Source organism: Dendropsophus ebraccatus, chromosome 2 (assembly GCF_027789765.1).
Source record: "Dendropsophus ebraccatus isolate aDenEbr1 chromosome 2, aDenEbr1.pat, whole genome shotgun sequence".
Lineage (NCBI taxonomy): Eukaryota > Metazoa > Chordata > Amphibia > Anura > Hylidae > Dendropsophus > Dendropsophus ebraccatus.
Window position 1 is genome coordinate 97,449,290 of NC_091455.1, and position 19,329 is coordinate 97,468,618.

At 49.4% G+C, this 19,329-nt stretch overlaps 1 protein-coding gene and 1 pseudogene across 1 annotated transcript in view; both read left to right on the forward strand.

Moving 5' to 3' along the window:
* Positions 1-512: 512 nt before the first annotated feature.
* BLOC1S5 (biogenesis of lysosomal organelles complex 1 subunit 5) overlaps positions 513-19,329 on the forward strand; it is a 53,942-nt gene continuing 35,125 nt past the window's right edge. Inside the window, exons 1-2 of the mRNA XM_069958043.1 lie at positions 513-742; positions 7,402-7,484. Of these exons, the coding sequence (XP_069814144.1) occupies positions 634-742; positions 7,402-7,484 (192 nt within the window). The 5' untranslated portion in view covers positions 513-633. The remainder of the gene's footprint in view (positions 743-7,401; positions 7,485-19,329) is intronic.
* On the forward strand, positions 15,415-15,585 carry LOC138784985 (U2 spliceosomal RNA; annotated as a pseudogene).

The following is a 19,329-nucleotide window of genomic DNA, read 5'->3' on the forward strand; positions in this document are numbered from 1 at the left end:
TTATATAAATCAATGCAGTACATTAATCTATGCGACTGGCACTCTACTGGTACAGACCACCATAGAGATTTGTTAGGAAACACAGGGGGCCCAGCACAGGACTCCTGTCGCCCATAGCAACCAATCACAGCTCAGACCTCATTTTACCAGTCCGCCATAAGCGAAGAAAGCTGCAGGATGTGAACGATCACTCACAGTTAGATAGTTTGGCTATATGTGCCAGTCACAGCATGGGGGCGCTGCACCCACATGTCACATTACCAGAACTGAACATCCTTTAAATAATCTTCAGGAAATGTACAGAACATTGGTAACAATCTAGTACACGGCATTGTTCTAGGAAAAACAAGACATTCTCCCCAATACAGCAACAGCCAAGTGTCCGACCTGACAAGCACGGGCAGTACTTCCTGACACAGACAAGGAGGGGCGGGACATTGTATCGGACCAATCACGGAGCGCGACACAGACCGGATGTTCTGCAATCTCAGCGCGTGTCCAATCAGAAGCCTCCTGACAGCTGAGCAGCTGTCAGTGTGGTGACGCCGGGCCGGAGTAATCAGGCAGGACAGCGTAGGGCTATGGAGCAGGCTCATGTGACATAGAGAGCGCCCTCCATACTACGGCCGGGAGATGAGCAGCAACTCACCCGCCAGAGCCGCAGCCACTGCCCCGCTCGTACTGAGCCCGAAGCGGGAGAACGGCTGCAGTGTGGGGCCGGCTACCCAGCTCATCATAAAGGGTACGGGGAGCTGGAGGGCAGAGGAGCGGGGGGTACGGGGAGCTGGAGGGCAGAGGAGCGGGGGTACGGGGAGCTGGAGGGCAGAGGATCGGGAGGGCAGAGGAGCGGGGGGTACGGGGAGCTGGAGGGCAGAGGAGCGGGGGTACGGGGAGCTGGAGGGCAGAGGAGCGGGAGGGCAGAGGAGCGGGGGGTACGGGGAGCTGGAGGGCAGAGGAGCGGGGGTACGGGGAGCTGGAGGGCAGAGGAGCGGGAGGGCAGAGGAGCGGGGGGTACGGGGAGCTGGAGGGCAGAGGAGCGGGGGTACGGAGAGCTGGAGGGCAGAGGAGCGGGGGTACGGGGAGGCTTGAGGGCAAAAGAGCGGGGGTAAGGGAAGCTGGAGAGCAGAGGAGGGGGGGGGGGTAAGGGAGGCTGGAGGGCAGAGGAGCGGGGGGGGGGTAAGGGAGGCTGGAGGGCAGAGGAGCAGGGGGGGGGTAAGGGAGGCTGGAGGGCAGAGGAGCGGGGGTACGGGGAGGCTTGAGGGCAAAAGAGCGGGGGTAAGGGAAGCTGGAGAGCAGAGGAGCGGGGGGGGGGGGTAAGGGAGGCTGGAGGGCAGAGGAGCGGGGGGGGGGGGTAAGGGAGGCTGGAGGGCAGAGGAACGGGGGTTACGGGGTGCTGGAGGGCAGAGGAGCGGGGGGTAAGGGAGGCTGGAGGGCAGAGGAGCGGGGGGGGGGGGGGGGAAGGGAGGCTGGAGGGCAGAGGAGCGGGGGGGGGGGGGGTAAGGGAGGCTGGAGGGCAGAGGAGTGGGGGGGTAAGGGAAGCTGGAGGGCAGAAGAGGAGGGGGTACGGGGTGCTGGAGGGCAGAGCAGCGGGGGGTAAGGGGGGGGGTACGGGGTGCTGGAGGGCAGAGCAGCGGGGGGTAAGGGAGGGGGGGGGTACGGGGTGCTGGAGGGCAGAGGAGCGGGGGGTAAGGGAAGCTGGAGGGCAGAGGAGCGGGGGGGTACGGGGTGCTGGAGGGCAGAGGAGCGGGGGGTAAGGGAAGCTGGAGGGCAGAGGAGCGGGGGGGTACGGGGTGCTGGAGGGCAGAGGAGCGGGGGGTAAGGGAAGCTGGAGAGCAGAGGAGCGGGGGGGGAAGGGAAGCTGGAGGGCAGAGGAGGAGGGGGTACGGGGTGCTGGAGGGCAGAGCAGTGGGGGGTAAGGGAGGGGGGGTACGGGGTGCTGGAGGGCAGAGGAGCGGGGGGTAAGGGAAGCTGGAGGGCAGAGGAGGGGGTATGGGGTGCTGGAGGGGGTACGGGGTGCTGGAGGGCAGAGGAGCGGGGGGTACGGGGAGCTGGAGGGCAGAGGTGCGGGGGGGGGGGGACGGGGAGCTGGAGGGCAGAGGAGCAGAGGGTACGGGGAGCTGGAGGGCAGAGGAGCGGGGGGTAAGGGAAGCTGGAGGGCAGAGGAGGAGGGGGTATGGGGAGCTGGAGGGGGTACGGGGTGCTGGAGGGTAGAGGAGCGGGGGGTAAGGGGAGCTAGAGGGCAGAGGAGGAGGGGGGGTACGGGAAAGCTGGAGGGCAGAGGAGGAGGGTACGGGATGCTGGAGGGCAGAGGAGGAGGGGGTACGGGGAGCTGGAGGGCAGAGGAGGAGGGGGTACGGGGTGCTGGAGGGCAGAGGAGGAGGGGGTACGGGGTGCTGGAGGGCAGAGGAGGAGGAGTGGGTACGGCGTGCTGGAGGGCAGAGGAGCGGGGGGGTACGGGGAGCTGGAGGGCAGAGGAGCGGGGGGTAAGGGAAGCTGGAGGGCAGAGGAGGAGGGGGTACGGGGAGCTGGAGGGCAGAGGAGGAGGGGGTACGGGGTGCTGGAGGGCAGAGGAGCGGGGGGTACGGGGAGCTGGAGGGCAGAGGTGCGGGGGGGTACGGGGAGCTGGAGGGCAGAGGAGCAGAGGGTACGGGGAGCTGGAGGGCAGAGGAGCGGGGGTACGGGGAGGCTTGAGGGCAAAAGAGCGGGGGTAAGGGAAGCTGGAGAGCAGAGGAGCGGGGGGGGGGGGGTAAGGGAGGCTGGAGGGCAGAGGAGCGGGGGGGGGGGGGGTAAGGGAGGCTGGAGGGCAGAGGAGCGGGGGGGAAGGGAGGCTGGAGGGCAGAGGAGCAGGGGGGGGGGGGAAGGGAGGCTGGAGGGCAGAGGAGCGGGGGGGGGGGGGGGGGTAAGGGAGGCTGGAGGGCAGAGGAGCGGGGGGGGGGGGTAAGGGAGGCTGGAGGGCAGAGGAGTGGGGGGGTAAGGGAAGCTGGAGGGCAGAAGAGGAGGGGGTACGGGGTGCTGGAGGGCAGAGCAGCGGGGGGTAAGGGGGGGGTACGGGGTGCTGGAGGGCAGAGCAGCGGGGGGTAAGGGAGGGGGGGGGGTACGGGGTGCTGGAGGGCAGAGGAGCGGGGGGTAAGGGAAGCTGGAGGGCAGAGGAGCGGGGGGGTACGGGGTGCTGGAGGGCAGAGGAGCGGGGGGTAAGGGAAGCTGGAGGGCAGAGGAGCGGGGGGGTACGGGGTGCTGGAGGGCAGAGGAGCGGGGGGTAAGGGAAGCTGGAGAGCAGAGGAGCGGGGGGGTAAGGGAAGCTGGAGGGCAGAGGAGGAGGGGGTACGGGGTGCTGGAGGGCAGAGCAGTGGGGGGTAAGGGAGGGGGGGTACGGGGTGCTGGAGGGCAGAGGAGCGGGGGGTAAGGGAAGCTGGAGGGCAGAGGAGGGGGTATGGGGTGCTGGAGGGGGTACGGGGTGCTGGAGGGCAGAGGAGCGGGGGGTACGGGGAGCTGGAGGGCAGAGGTGCGGGGGGGGGGTACGGGGAGCTGGAGGGCAGAGGAGCAGAGGGTACGGGGAGCTGGAGGGCAGAGGAGCGGGGGGTAAGGGAAGCTGGAGGGCAGAGGAGGAGGGGGTATGGGGAGCTGGAGGGGGTACGGGGTGCTGGAGGGTAGAGGAGCGGGGGGTAAGGGGAGCTAGAGGGCAGAGGAGGAGGGGGGGTACGGGAAAGCTGGAGGGCAGAGGAGGAGGGTACGGGATGCTGGAGGGCAGAGGAGGAGGGGGTACGGGGAGCTGGAGGGCAGAGGAGGAGGGGGTACGGGGTGCTGGAGGGCAGAGGAGGAGGGGGTACGGGGTGCTGGAGGGCAGAGGAGGAGGAGTGGGTACGGGGTGCTGGAGGGCAGAGGAGCGGGGGGGTACGGGGAGCTGGAGGGCAGAGGAGCGGGGGGTAAGGGAAGCTGGAGGGCAGAGGAGGAGGGGGTACGGGGAGCTGGAGGGCAGAGGAGGAGGGGGTACGGGGTGCTGGAGGGCAGAGGAGCGGGGGGTACGGGGAGCTGGAGGGCAGAGGTGCGGGGGGGTACGGGGAGCTGGAGGGCAGAGGAGCAGAGGGTACGGGGAGCTGGAGGGCAGAGGAGCGGGGGGTAAGGGAAGCTGGAAGGCAGAGGAAGAGGGGGTATGGGGAGCTGGAGGGGGTACGGGGTGCTGGAGGGCAGAGGAGTGGGGGGTAAGGGGAGCTGGAGGGCAGAGGAGGAGGGGGGGTACGGGGAAGCTGGAGGGCAGAGGAGGAGGGTACGGGATGCTGGAGGGCAGAGGAGCGGGGGTAAGGGAAGCTGGAGGGCAGAGGAGGAGGGAGTACGTGGTGCTGGAGGGCAGAGGAGCGGGGGGTAAGGGAAGCTGGAGGGCAGAGGAGGAGGGGGTACGGGGAGCTGGAGGGCAGAGGAACGGGGGTTACGGGGTGCTGGAGGGCAGAGGAACGGGGGGTACGGGGAGCTAGAGGCCAGAGGAGCGGGGGGTACGGGGATCTGGAGGGCAGAGGAGGGGGGGTACGGGGAGCTGGAGGACAGAGGAGCGGGGGGTAAGGGGAGCTGGAGGGCAGAGGAGGGGGGGTACGGGGAGCTGGAGGCCAGAGGAGTGGGGGGTAAGGGGAGCTGGAGGGCAGAGGAGGGGGGGTACGGGGAGCTGGAGGGCAGAGGAGGGGGGTACTGGGATGGGAGCTAGATGGAAGAGGAGCGGGGGGAGCTAGAGGGCAGAGGAACAGGGGGTACGGGAGAGAGGAAGCTGCTAGGAGTGAGCAGGGCAGAGGGCACTATGGGAAAACACGGGAAGCTGTCTCATGTGACTGTGGAGTGTTCAGGATTAGATAACAGCATCTCCTTCCTTCCCCAGAAGTAGTGGCGCTCTTGTGTAGAGATAATGGTATCGCTATATGCACAGTGGCCATGACCCCTTTAAAGTGACAGTCCCACCAGGCCCAGGATGAAGCACTGGAGGCGGGCCGACCCACCCCCAGTGGGAAGAAACCCCAGCCCCTCCATGACGTGACTCCATTAGAATCAATGGAACCCTATCATAGAGGGGTGGGGGTTTCCTCCCACTAAGGGTGGGTCGGCCCGCCTCCAGTGCTTCATCCTGGGCCTGGTGGGACTGTCACTTTAAGAATTGTGATAAGGGCTATGAGAGTCAATTATGACTCAGGCGATGGTGTATAAGAGTGGCGGTTTCTGTGTTAGTAACGCTTGTGACCTTTGACGACTACCTGGTCACTTTAATAACCAAAGTGGGTGGAGCTTAGCGGCAGGCAGTGGCAGAATTATTCTACGTCACACCAGGAGTTAGTGGAAATTATAGCAGAACTCAATGGCTGACTGAGGTGTGGTGTCAGGTACCTCTTAGGGTATGTTCACACTCAGCTAATATGGTGGAATCCCGCCTGCCTCCGTGTGCCATAGCCAGAGGGCTCGTGCCTCCTCTCCCGCCGCTCTCCTTGTCAGTTCTTCAGGTACAAAGCGGATCCACGACGGAATATTCCGTGCATAATTTCCGCTGTGTGAACAACAGAGCGGAAATCCCTTTGAACACGATGGGACACTGCTCTGTACATATTTTTCGTGCAGAATACGCGTACATTTAAGCACAGATTCTTCCTGAAATTCCTCACCTATTCCTCAGTGTGAACATACCCTGAATGTGATGAAGAGGCTCTGCCTCCTGACACCCCTGTGATGGGGGGACAAGCATAGCAGCCACTGTACATAGTCACTGGAATGAGCCAGGAGATATGCTGGACCGTCTTGTGCTTAGCCATATGTTTTTCCTTGCTTGTTCTAGTGATTGGTCGGAGTGTTAACACCCAGACTCTGACTAAGGAAAAGTGTTTTTTTTTTAATTTTTTTAGTAAAAGATACTTTAATTATTACTTGTGCACATTGTAGCAGTCACCATAGCCTTGAACTGCAGCATTGTTGGTCCCTGGCCAACCGAATAAAGGGTTGTAAACTGTAAATGGTGGAAAAGATTCTACATCGGATTATGTGTGAAATCTGCTACTGCTATCCACCCCATTGTTTTACTTTAATGGAAATGTGTGCCATTTTTCTGCAAAGTAAATACATTGTGGCTTCCTATTAGACTTTGGGTAAACTACTGCACAGATTTTTGTTTTTCCATTGCAGATTCATTATCCAAAAAAATAAACATGTAACTTTTTTTTTATAAGATCTTTGTGGCTTCAGCATTGGGTATCCTGACTGTGATTGGAGCCAACCCATGCCCAAAACCTTCAGAAAACCCATAGCAAAATGTTGCAGATCTGCTGTAAAAATCATGGGTATAGCTTGGAGTTCTTGGATGATGGAAAAAGCCACAATGTAAACAAACCCTTAGGTCATGACTACTAGTGTACCCTAAAATAGCAGCTGATAATGGTAAACCATAGCAGTAGGGGGCCCTGTGAACATCTTAGCGCTGGAGGGGAACCTTCTCCATGGGGAAAACACATAACTAAAGCCCCTATTACACAGGGCAACTTGCTCACAGCGCTCGTTTGCTCCTTATTCCCTGCTCGATGCCGCCACCGTTACACGTGGGTCACAGCCGGGTGGGGGGGCAGGGGTGCGGCGAGGTGTGGGGGGCTGCCCGGGTGATCCTTAGATTGTCTGGGCAGCCCATAGAGTATAGCGACGGGAGCAGATTGCTGCTATACGAGTCGTTTTTCTTTCAACATGTTAAAAGACAGAGGCCTACAATGATCAGCCGACATCATTCATGTCGGCTGATCGTTGTGTTCTATAACACAGGATGATTATTGCCCGTAACAGCCGATAATTGTTCTGTGTAATAGGGTCTAAAGGGTCCTATTACACAAAAAGATTTATCAGCTGGGCCAGCAGCAAGTAAGCTCCAATCAGTGAGATCTGTGTTCGTTTGCTGTGCCTCTACATAGCACAAAATATCTGTACTGTCTGTATCACAATTGGCCACACATAACCCTGTTTAAACAAGAAAATGTGTGGACGGCAGCAATAAATTTTAGAAGCAATCTTAAAAGACACAATTGGCTGAGGATCAGGCATTTTCCCACTCATTGGCTGATCAATGTCACCTTTACACGTTACGATTATCGTTTCTAGCAACTCTCCTGGCCAATATTCAGCCTGCGTAAAAGGCCTTTAAAAGATTGTGTGAGGGGGGGGGGGGTAGACACTACTGGGGCCCCAAGAAGTCTTGAGTACTGGGATTTTGCACTCCCGGTTGCGCATGCACACTTCCACTCCATTTATTTTTATTTTACCAGGATTCATGAATATTTGAAAGCAGAGCTATTGGTAATAAAGGGCATCTTTACTCTACTAATGCCTCCCCATTGTTTAAAAAAAAATAGAGAGGAAAAAAAACCTTACTGAAATCCGCACTTTTCTATTTTACAGATGTTGGAGAAATTCATTCCAGAATGTTGGATCACCGACCGATCATTCAGGGTGAAACACGATACTTTATCAAGGAGTTTGAGGTTAGTCACAGACTTTGTTTCAGTGCTGTACATTAATAAAACCTGCATGAATCATGTAAAAGAAAATAAATTCCTTTATGTGTATTATGTACATCTGTCAGTTCCAGATTTATACATTAGGTGGCAGTAGCATTCTACTGTAGTGCAATAGCTAAGACTAGTACTATTCAGTATGCACAAAATATTTCTTTTAAAAATGCTATATAGGGATTATCCAGAATTAGAAAAACATGACTGCTTTCTTTAAAGGAGAATTCCGGTGAACATTTTTATTAAAGTTTTGTATTGCTCCCAATATTGTATTGCTCCCAGACAAAAATGCTTCCATCTCCATTATCAAGCTTCATCCCTCTCTCATCCCTCTTCCACTCTGAGCAGTCAGCTAATTTATATCCTGTAGCTAATAAAGTGAACAAGTTAAAAGGAAGGCAAGCCTATGGAGGGGGTTGGAGGAAAGCAGAAGATGGGAGAGGGAGTGCCTGGGTACACGGGCGGAGAGAGAGACTGATCTGTGAATAAGGGGATCTCACCCCACGGTGAGTTTAGAAATGATCATCAGTAAAAATATTTCACGCCACCACATTTTCCAACCTCGCTTAGTTGAAAGCAACACTTTTCTGTGCTTGGACCCAGTCCAGGTTTTAGCTGCCATATCAGTCAGAATACTGACCAGAGTGTAGAAACTACATATACATATATAAAGACATATACTTGTGGGAAAATTGTACAAATTGTAACATATAATTGTGGGCAAAAATAATGGCATCTGTCTGTCCTTACTGTAATCACCATAGGCTGAAAGTTCAGCAGCCATATCTGTTCTACCATATTCCCCCAAAAAAATCAGGTTTCATGTCATAATACTAGAGGACTAAATACTAAAGTGACTCCACGGCACAGAATGACTTGAGTGTCCCTGGCCACATGTCATGGAGTATCTCTAAAGAAGGGGAGTCCACTTTTTTTCTGGTTGATACTGAAAATGAATCATATAGTTAGTAATACGTACAGAGTAGCCAAGATGTAGATAAATGTTCTAAACACACGCTGCATTTTTTGTTGAGTTATCCCCGAAGAGCATGACATATTCCAAGCTCTGACATCTGCAATATGGCCATACATAAATATGTCTAGCTATCTAATCTATGCATCACCAATAAATAATATTTCTACTCTGATCCAAAAAAAAACCCTTGTTATCAGTTCTGTGACACACAACCTTTTGTATAATCTGTCCACATACTATGTCAAAGGAATAGAGCTTTAGAAGTAACTGCACAGACATTTTTACTGGGAGAAGGAAGACACAATTACTGTGACCATCTTCTGGGACACAGCAGCACATGAGTGTTGGTGATCTCATCATTGAATGTTAGGCCTTGCTAGACCCAGATTAGCTCTGCAGTGAGTGCCAGAGAGCTCTATTAAAGGACATTTTTTAGGCACATGTAACAAAGTAAGATGCATCTCTTTAGGGAGACATCTGATTTTCTACAAATCTTTAGCAGGACAACAACTCCAGACATACAGCCAATATCAAGTGTACTTTGTAATAGTGCCTTTTAGTGTACCACAAAATGTATGATGGAGCCCCCAACAATATTATTTATGGGGTGAAATTGTGGAAAAAATGCAATTTAGTAACACTTGGGTTCCCATGTCCTATGTAATGCACTTTATGAAAAGAACAGCCATTTTTTCAATTTACACAATGGCCATTCTTTTCAGAATTCAATTATTTGCATAGCAAACAACGGCCATTGTTTCACACAGTGTATTGAAAAACGACCGTTGTTTGGCTACAGCCCTCAAAATAATCACGTCATTTATTTCCAGCCATTGTCCATAGACTTCAATGCAATTTTTCATTTAGAACAACAACCGTTGTTTGATACTCAAAACATCACCCGTTGTTTTGAGTGCCAAATAACGGCCGCTTTTTATACATAGTGGGTACATAGCCTAATATTGATATAGCTTTATTCTATATGACAGTCTTAATACAATGATACACATGTTTTCATTGGTTTTTTTTTATATAGTAAAACTTCTTTTTGCCAGGTAAAACGTTTTTGTTTTTTTTGCCGATATGAATTAAATTGCCCTATTGTGACTTGGTAATCCGCAGCTCCGACTTCAACTCCAACTCCTGAGTTTTATCAGGGTCCAACTCCAGCTCAGAAACAAACTCCCAAATAGTGACCAACAGCTTCTCCAAACTCCCATACCTAATAGTGTTTTTCAGGTTTTAATAAATAAGGGCCTTACAGTGACAGGACATAAACTGTTAATAAGAAACATTTATAAGATTCAAAAAAGTAATCCAGCAGTCCACCGATTAACCCCTTCAAGACCAAGCCTATTTGCACCTAAAAGACCAGGCTCGTTTTTCAAAATCTGACCTGTCTCACTTTATGCGCTCATAGCTCAGTGATGCTTTAACGTATGCTAGCGATTCTGAGCTTGTTTTTTCGACACATATGGCACTTTATATTAGTGGCAAAATTTGGTCACTACTTTGTGTGTTTTTTGTGAAAAACATCAAAATATCATGAAAAATTGAAAAAAAAATAGCATTTTATAAACTTTGAAATTCTCTGCTTCTAAAAAAAGAAAGTCGTATCACATAAATTAGTTACTAAGTCACATTACCGATATGTCCTCTTTATTCTGGCTTCATTTCATAAACATATTTTACTTTTTTAGGGTGTTACGGGGCTTAGAAATTTATCAGCAAATTACCGCATTTTCGTGTAAGTTTCCAAAACTGATTTTTTTTTAGGGACCAGTTCTTATTTTAAGTTGATTTAGGAGGTTTGTATACTGGAAACCCCCATAAGTGACCCCATTTTGGAAACTAGACACCTTAAAGAATTAATCTAGGGGTATAATGAGCATTTTAACCCTACAGGGGCTGGAGGAAAGTATTCACAATTAGGCCGTAGAAAAATGAAAAATTAAAATTTTCCAATAATATATACGTTTAGATTAAAGTTTCTCATTTTCAAAAGGAACATGAGAGAAAAAGCACCCCAAAATTTGTAACGCAGGTTCTCTTAAATACTACGGTACCCCATATGTGGGCGTAAACCACTGTATGGGCACACAGCGGGGCTCAGAAGGAAGGGAGCGCCAATTAGCTTTTCCATTGCAGATTTTGCTGAAGAAGTTTAGGGGCGCCAGGTGCATTTGCAGAGCCCCTGTAGTGTCAGCAGAGAGAAAAACCCCCATAAGTCACCCAATTGTGGAAAGTGCACCCCTCAAAGAATTCATCTTGGGGTAGGATGAGCATTTTGACCACACAGGTGTTAGAGGAAAGTATTCAAAATTAGACAGTAAAAATGAAAAACTCTTAATTTTTTCCAATAATATGTTCGTTTAGTTTGAAATTTCTCAATTTCACGAGGAACTAGAGAAAAAAAGCACCCCAAAATTTGTAACGCAGGTTCTCCTGAGTAAAAAGGTACCTCATATGTGGGCATAAACCACTGCATGGGCACACAGGAGGGCTCAGAAGAAAAGGAGCGCCAATTAGCTTTTTCAATGCAGATTTTGCTGAAGAAGTTTCTGAGCGCCAGGTGCGTTTGCAGAGCCCCTGTAGTGCCAGCGGAGTAAAATCTCGCCATAAGTCACCCCATTTTGGAAAGTGCACCCCTCAAAGAATTCATCTTGGGGTGTGGTGAGCATTTTGACCCCACAGGTATTAGAGGAAAGTATTCAAAAGTAGACAGTAAAAATGAAAAACTCGAATTTTTCCAATAATATGTTCCTTTAGTTTGAAATTTCTCAATTTCACGAGGAACAGTAGAGAAAATTCACCCCAAAATCTGTAACGCAGGTTCTCCTGAGTAGAACGGTACCCCATATGTGGGCATAAACCACTGTATGGGCACACAGCCGGGCTCAGAAGGGAAGGAGCGCCAATTAGCATTTTCTGTGCAGATTTTTCTGAAGAAGTTTCTGAGCACCAGGTGTGTTTGCAGAGTCCCTGTAATGTCTACAGAATAGAACCCCCCCAAAAGTCACCCCATTTCGGAAAGTACACCACTCAAAGAATTCATCTTGGGGTAGGATGAGCATTTTGGCCCCACAGGTATTAGAGGAAAGTATTAAAAATAATATGTTGGTTTAGTTTGAAATTTCTAAATTTCACAAGGAACAGGAGAAAAAAATATACCCAAAAATCTGTAACGCAGGGTCTCCTGAGTACAACGGTACCCCATATGTGGGCATAAGCCACTGTATGGGCACACAGCAGGGCTCAGAAGGGAAGGAGCGCCAATTTGCTGGAGCAAAACAGCAGCTAGTAATAGTTATTAGAATAGTGCAGTTAATAAAATAAAAAAATTAGATTACAGGTAATATGGGGTGGTTACGGACAGTCTGGGGTGATTCTGGGTAATCTAGAGGGGTTTCCGGGCAGTCTGAGGTGGTTCCGGGTAATCTGGGGTGGTTACGGGTAATCTGGGTACAGGATACGGTCAACATGGGGTGGTCACAGGCAACCTGGGGTGGTAAGAGGCAACGTGGGGTGGATACGGACAACCTGCTGTGGTTACAGACAATCTGGTATGGTTACAGGCAACCTGCTGTGGTTAGAGGCAACATGGGGTGGTTACGGACAATCTGGGGTGGTTACGGATAAACTGAAGTGCTAATAGGTAATCTGAGGTGGGTACCTGTAATCTGGCGTGGTTACGGGCAATCTGGAGGGGGTCACTGGCAATTAGGGGTGGTCAGAGGCAACCTGCGGTGGTTGCGTGCAATCTGGGGGGTTACATGTAATCTGGCATGATTACGGGCAACCTGGGGTGGTTATGCCCAACCTGCGGTGGTTACGAGCAACCTGGGGGGGTTACAGACAATCTAGAATTGTTACGGATAGACTGAAGTGCTTATAGGTAATCTGGGGTGGGTACATGTAATCTGGGGGGTTACGTGCAATCTGACGTGATTACGGACAATCTGGGGTGGTTATGGGCAACGTGCGGTGGTTGCGGGTAATCTGGGGGGGAGGGAGTTAGGGGTATTTTGGAAGTAAACTGCAATTATTACTATAATAAAAAGTGTGTTTTTTTATTTTTTTGTATGTTTGTCACTTTTTGTACTTTATACATTCATTTTCACTGTATTACTATGATTACTGTGATATTTTCTATCACAGTAATCATAGTTCAGTGACAGAGACCAAATTGGTCTCTGTCACTTTAAATTTTCAGAGCTGGCTGGTTGTGGAGCGCATGCGCACTTCATAACCAGCCAGGACACCGAAGAGGAAGGAGCTCCAGGATCAGGTAATATATAAGGGGTATAAGGGGTGACTGGGGTGACAGGGGGGGTGGGGGGACATCACTTTTTATCCCCTGTCACCAATCATTCATGGTGACAGGGGATAAAAAGTGCCTGGAGCACATGGCACAAGCGATCAGCGGTATATAGTATATACCGCTGATCGCTTGTATCGGGACCCCACAGGGGGGGGGTCCCGATGACTGCTCCATGCTCTCCGCTCCCTCCGGTGGCGGAGAGCATGGGGCTTTCATTCATTTTTCTTTTTTGATCACTGTGAACAGACATTAGTCTGTTCACAGTGATGGCGGCGTCCATCTTGGATCCGATGGCCGCCGCGGGAGGGGGGGTTAGTGACTGGGGCACTAGGGGGGCTGATCTGGGGTCTGATTTTACTTATTTCATCTCCCCCCACCGTGGATTCACGGTGCGGGGAGATGAAAATACAGCGGCGGCACCGGCCCATTAGTGACCGCCGTTTCGGCGGTCACTAAGGGGTTAATGGGGGTCAGCTGCGGGATCGCAGTTGATCCTCATTATCTCCGGTGCTGTACTCAGATGAGAGCGGGATCGCTGTCCCTGCAGCGATCCCACTCTCATCACAAATAGGAACATATATATACAGATTGCTGACGTGAAGGGGTTAAAATACAATATTTTATTGCAAATCCATTTAAAATATGTAAAATGGAGTACACTGTTAATGGATTTGCAGTAAAATACTGGATTTTAATTGGTGGACTGCTGGTTTATGTTTTTCGTATCCTTTACTGGCTTTAGTTCAACTGCGGTTACAGGAGGGTTTGACATCACTTCAGGCTATTACAAAGTTATACAACTTTGTAATGTATGTTATGTCTGTGAATGGCCACCTTCCCCGTGTTTCCCCCCACCCACGCTAGACCCGGAAGTGTGGTGCATTATACTCACCGCATGTCGTGTCGTCCACGGTCTCCGATCGTCAGCAGTGACGTCTTCTTCGGGAGCTTGGCGGATCTTCCCGAGTGCCGGCCACCCTCTGCAGCGTCATCCGAAGCTCAGCCGCGATTGGCTGAGCATAACTGTGCTCAGCCAATCGCGGCTGAGCGGCTGATGACGCGGCCACGTCATCAGCTGCTCAGCCGCGATTGGCTGAGCACAGTTATGCTCAGCCAATCGCGGCTGAGCTTCGGATGACGCTGCAGAGGGCGGCCGGCACTCGGGAAGATCCGCCAAGCTCCCGAAGAAGACGTCACTGCTGACGATCGGAGACCGTGGTCGGCACGCGACAGGTAATGTATAGCGCACCACACTTCCGGGTACACGGGTGGGGGTGGTGGGACACGGGGAAGGGGGCCATTCACAGACATAACATACATTACAAAGTTGTATAACTTTGTAATGTGTGTTATTCTGTGAATAATTTTTTTTCGCCGGACAACCCCTTTAACTGGTACCAGAAAGTGTCAGAGATTTGTCATTTACTTCTATTAAAATTTTTTAAAAAGTCTTCCAGTACGCACTTATGTCTTGTAAGAATGTATGTATGTCTTGTAGGAAGTGGTGTATTCTTTCCAGTCTAGAGAGCAGGAGAGGTTTTTTTTTTATGGGAATTTCCTACTGTTCTGGACAGTTCCTCTCACGCAGAGAGCGATGTGTCAGACTGGAAAGAATACGCTACTTGCTGCAGAACATACAGGAGCTAATAAGTACTGGAAGACTTGAGATTATTTATTACAAGTAAATTACAAATCTCTGGCACTTTCTGGCACCAGTTTATTTGAAAGAAAAGATTGTTGCTAAACTACCCCTTTAAGTGCACTAGACCCTTAGGGCCCTATTCCACTGGACGATTATCTTCAGATTATCGTTAAGTCATTCACATCTAAACGATAATCGTTCGTTTGAATAGCAGTGAAATATTAACAACTGAATGAGAAATCGTTGATTGTTTAATAAGACCTGGACCTATTTTTATTGTTGCTCGTTCGCAAATCGTTCGCATTGAATAAGATGTAGTTCGCAGTAGTGACGAACGCAATAGCGACAACAAAACGACCTCAAGAACGATCATAAGTAACGATTATCGATCCATGTAAATGGGTGAACGATTTCAGGTCTTTCGCAATAGCGGTCGTTTGGATCGTTTATCGTTAAAAATTATCTGAACGATAATCGTCCTGTGGAATAGGGCCCTTACTATCTCTGCAGTACAATCCTAGTAGGCAGTGACGCCTCCACCAGCTTCAGTAGATAAATTCTCTCTCTCTCTCCACGCCCAGATCTCTAGCTACAGCAATCACCAAATGGCCCTCCTCCAGCAGAGTCAGGACACAGGATTTGTTTTCCATTTTAGGCTTCTTCTGACCCACGGAGGGAGGTAGCTTCACACACACTGTATTGCAGCGAATTTGATCTAAATAATTGAACACTGCATCAAATCTGCTGCATGTATGTGTGAACGCAGCCTTAGTGTTTGCTTTTCTCTCCCATTGTGTGTGAAGTCAAATCATGATGCAGTTGTTGTTTTTTTTTTCTCCCCGCCACTGTATACAGGACTCCTGAAGAGAGAGGGCAGTGCTTGCTTTAATCCCATTGTATCCATGTCCTGTGATCTCTGCAATGCTTTCCTATTGGGACAGCTTTTGGAGCTGTCCTTTTTATCGCCTTTAGGCCTTTTGGCCAAGATCAAGTGTGGAAACAGTTCTTAAGTTTAATATCTGATATGTCCCCTATCTGGGGACCATACATTAAATGGATTTTTAGACAAGGAAGATGTCCTCTCCAGGCATTGACCTTCTATTGCAGTGCTTCCAGGTTCAGTGCGCAAAAAGAAAAAATGAATATCCTTTGTTGTCCATAGCAACCAATCACAGCTCAGCTTTTAAATATTCATGAGCTTTGGTAAAATGAAAGCTGAGCTGTGATTGGTCCCTATGGACATGATAGGACCTTCCCACTGTAAGACTGCTTGATAAATCTCCCCATGGTTCTTATTTCCCATGTGTTTGGCTGGTGACTTGCTATAACTCTAAATATGTGACTTCCTGGTCTGTATGCAGTTAAAGTGATTTAATTCACAGTTTGCTAAGCAAAAAAAATATTCAATGGAAGCAGTCTTGTCAAATAGATATATTGCTGCTGTTAATTTTATAGGCAGACTCAGACAGTGCGTCGCCCCATTAGCAATACTGTATGTCTGTGAGGTTCAGAGGTCTCCTATTGTGTGACGGCAACATGTAAAGCAAGGATAACTTACACAGGATATTTTGCCAATCTTTTACTGAATTGTTAGGGTATGTGTTGCTGTAACATTTATGTCCTAGTTATATTCATTAATGTAGTTAAAGGATGGGGTTACAGAGTGAAAGCTTCAGAATAGGGAAAATTAGATCCTCTTTGGAGGTTCATGCATCATCATTTTTGAGTAAAACTCTGATAGGGACCTGTGTACCCCAAACACTATTAGCTGGTAAGGGGCTCTTACATTGCTGGTGGCTATTATGCACTAGTCATACCATTAATACCACTGCCAGGTGAAGTGAATATGGAGTGCAAGACACAAGCCCAGATTTATCACTTTTTTTATCTCAGGAAGTCCTTTCTGAGGAATGAAAGCTGAGCTGTCATTGGTTGCTATTTGTCTGAGATTAATAAATCCTAATAAATCTTGACCATAATCTCCAATTTCAGTTTTTGATGTGTTGGAAGCAGTAAAAATGGACGAGCATTAGGGTCTGAGAATCTCTGGCAAGGCCCATATTGTGATGGCTATATGGCTGGGTCACAGCCTATCCAGAATGGCATGTCTTGTGGGTGTTCCTAACATGCATTGGTTAAGTGTAACCAAAAGTACGTCATTGGGAGCGAAGGATAGCCATCTTGTCTAATGCCATAGAAGAATACCGTAGCACAAATTGCTGAAGAAGTTAATGCAGTGGTCCTGCATAGGTCTTGTGGAGTCGGGAGCTAAATATTAAAGGGAAACTATCAGCAGGTTTGTGCACACGTACCTCATCTTTCCGGTGCCGGTCTTCATTCCTTAATCGGTCCTGCCGTTTAATCAGACAGAAGTATGTAAATTAGCCCATTAAAAGTACTAAGGCTCTCCTTGCCCCCACCACCACCACCTCCTCCTTTGGTCATACCTACCTAAAGACTGTCCTGTTTATGCATAATTGACTATGCACAGGTAGGTGTGACCGCTGGAGGCAGCTTGTGTGGGCCGAGGAATGCCCCCAGTGCTTCTAAAGCGCAGATTTAAAGGGGTAGTCCACCCAAAAAAAATTTCTTTTAAATCAACTGGTGCCATGAAGTGCCAGAGATTTGTAATTCACTTCTATTAAAAAATCTTAAGTCTTCCAGTACTTATCAGCTGCTGTGTGTCCAGCAGGAAGTGGTGTTTTCTTTCCTGTCTGACAAAGTGCTCTCTGTTGCCTCCTTTGTCCATGTCAGGAACTGTCCAGAGCAGTAGCAAATCCCCATAGAAAACCTCTCCTGCTCTCCAGACTAGAAATAATACAACTTCCTGTTGGGCATACAGCAGCTGATAAGTACTGGAAGGCTTGAGATTTTTTAATAGAAGTAAATTACAAATCTCTGGCACTTCATGGCAGCAGTTGATTTGAAAGAAAAAAAATTTGGGTGAACTACCCCTTTAAATACTTGTTTCAATAAATTTTATCTAAAACAGCGGGACCAGCATCGGAAAAATGAGGAATGCGGCTGCAGGGAGATATCAGCAGACTTTTACAACCACATGCAGATAAGTGTATCTTGCTGACCCTCTTTACATGCTTATAATATGTACTGTATTATTGTTCCTGCAATTTGAAAGGAAATTCTAATAGGAAGCTTCCTAAGCTGCACCAACCCAATTACACCACTAGATGGAAGTAGACAGTTATTTTTGTTGTGCTGCTGACAGATTTACAATCCTGCTATTATCTTGTTAGCATAGCTCTTTCTGTGGCTTTTAGTGCTCTTCACCTCAGAAAGGCGGGTCATGTAGCGCAGACACGACAAACACATGTTCCAAGCAGATGTCCTTTGAGTGGTTTGTGCGAGGTGCAGTTGTGAGCTAATATCTTCCAGTGTTCCTCTGGGTCTGTGTTTCATTCCACTAAGGGTTTATTAAAACTCTCATATTCTTTGTAGTGGAGATTCTTTTGAACCATTTTCCAGGCCTGCAGAACTCATCTTCTGCTCTGTGCTACACTCCAGGGTGTGAGATCAATGTAGTGAATGTGGCTGCTTTATAATTCTGCGCTCATGGTTTACCTTCATTCACAGTGGGCCCAGATGTCTCTGACAGTTCATGTATCATGGTAACCAGGGTGCATACATTTCTGGAGACACAGGGCTACTAAATACAAATGGCTTCCAAACAATTGAGATTTCTTGTGTTATGTCTTCACTTTCAGGATTTACAGTACTTTTCAGTGATGTACCCTTCAGTGTATGTACTCATTAACATTGAAAATGCAATGCCAAGAAGTAAAATAAAGTATGAGAAGATTTTCAGAGTTTCTTCTATAATACCATACTATCTAAATCTCTATACATGGCTTTGGTGCAGTAAGAGTGTGAACATCATTTAGGGAGTAACTGGTAAAGTGAATTTGAGGCTAGAAGATCTACAAATGTGTTTATTTCCCACAATACTCCCTTGAGCTGTGTATTGTCCAGGTTTCCCTCAGCCTGCTGTACTCCTCTTTATACAACAATGCCTCCTCATCTTACTAAATAGAGTAATACCTTGGTTCCCAAACAACTTGGTTTTCCAACACTTCGATATTTGAACAAAATTTCTCCCTGAAGTTTTGTTACTCGAACGTTGTTCAGTATCCGAACAAAATCGGGGAAGATACTGTAACTGTCGCTTGAACTATTGTTCAGCTGACCGCTATTAGGAGCTGGGACACCAATGACACATAATGACAAGAATCCCCACTCTCAACTAGTGTTCCCTGCAGCAGAGCCGCAGAGAGAGAAACAGGAGCGGGGCGGCTGTATGAATTTGCTGCACTCGTGCCCCTGTTAGAACTCAGGACCAAATACAAACAGGTGCCAAGTTCTAACTGGACTTAGTGGTGGGAGCTGTACCAGCTGTGAGGACTGGAAATGAACCACCGTCTGCGGCCTGGAAATAGTTGCTGCAGCTGGGGCAGACTGGCAGAGAAGCAGCGACGGTCTGGGAAAAGTGTGGGCCGCCGGCTGCTGTGGGGAGCAAGGATGCCGACGGCCTGGAGGAGCAGGGTTCCTAGAGCTGGGCCATGGCAGTGAGCAGCAGCATAGCGGGAAAGCAGTGGCTGCCAAACAAGGGGTGGACCAGGTGCAGTACAGATGGCAGGCTGGAGGAGCTGTTGCTCGCAGTGGCTGCCAGGTGAGCGGTGGGGAGGGCCGCAGGGACGCAGCCTGGAGAGGAGTCTCTGCAGCTGGTGCAGCTCCCACTCAGCTCCACATTCATTATAGCAGGGTCCTTTCCAGAACCGATTAAGTTTGAGAACAGAGGTACCACTGTAGTATTTAATATTTTAAAATACTTGCATCAAGGTCATTGATTCATGAAAATAAA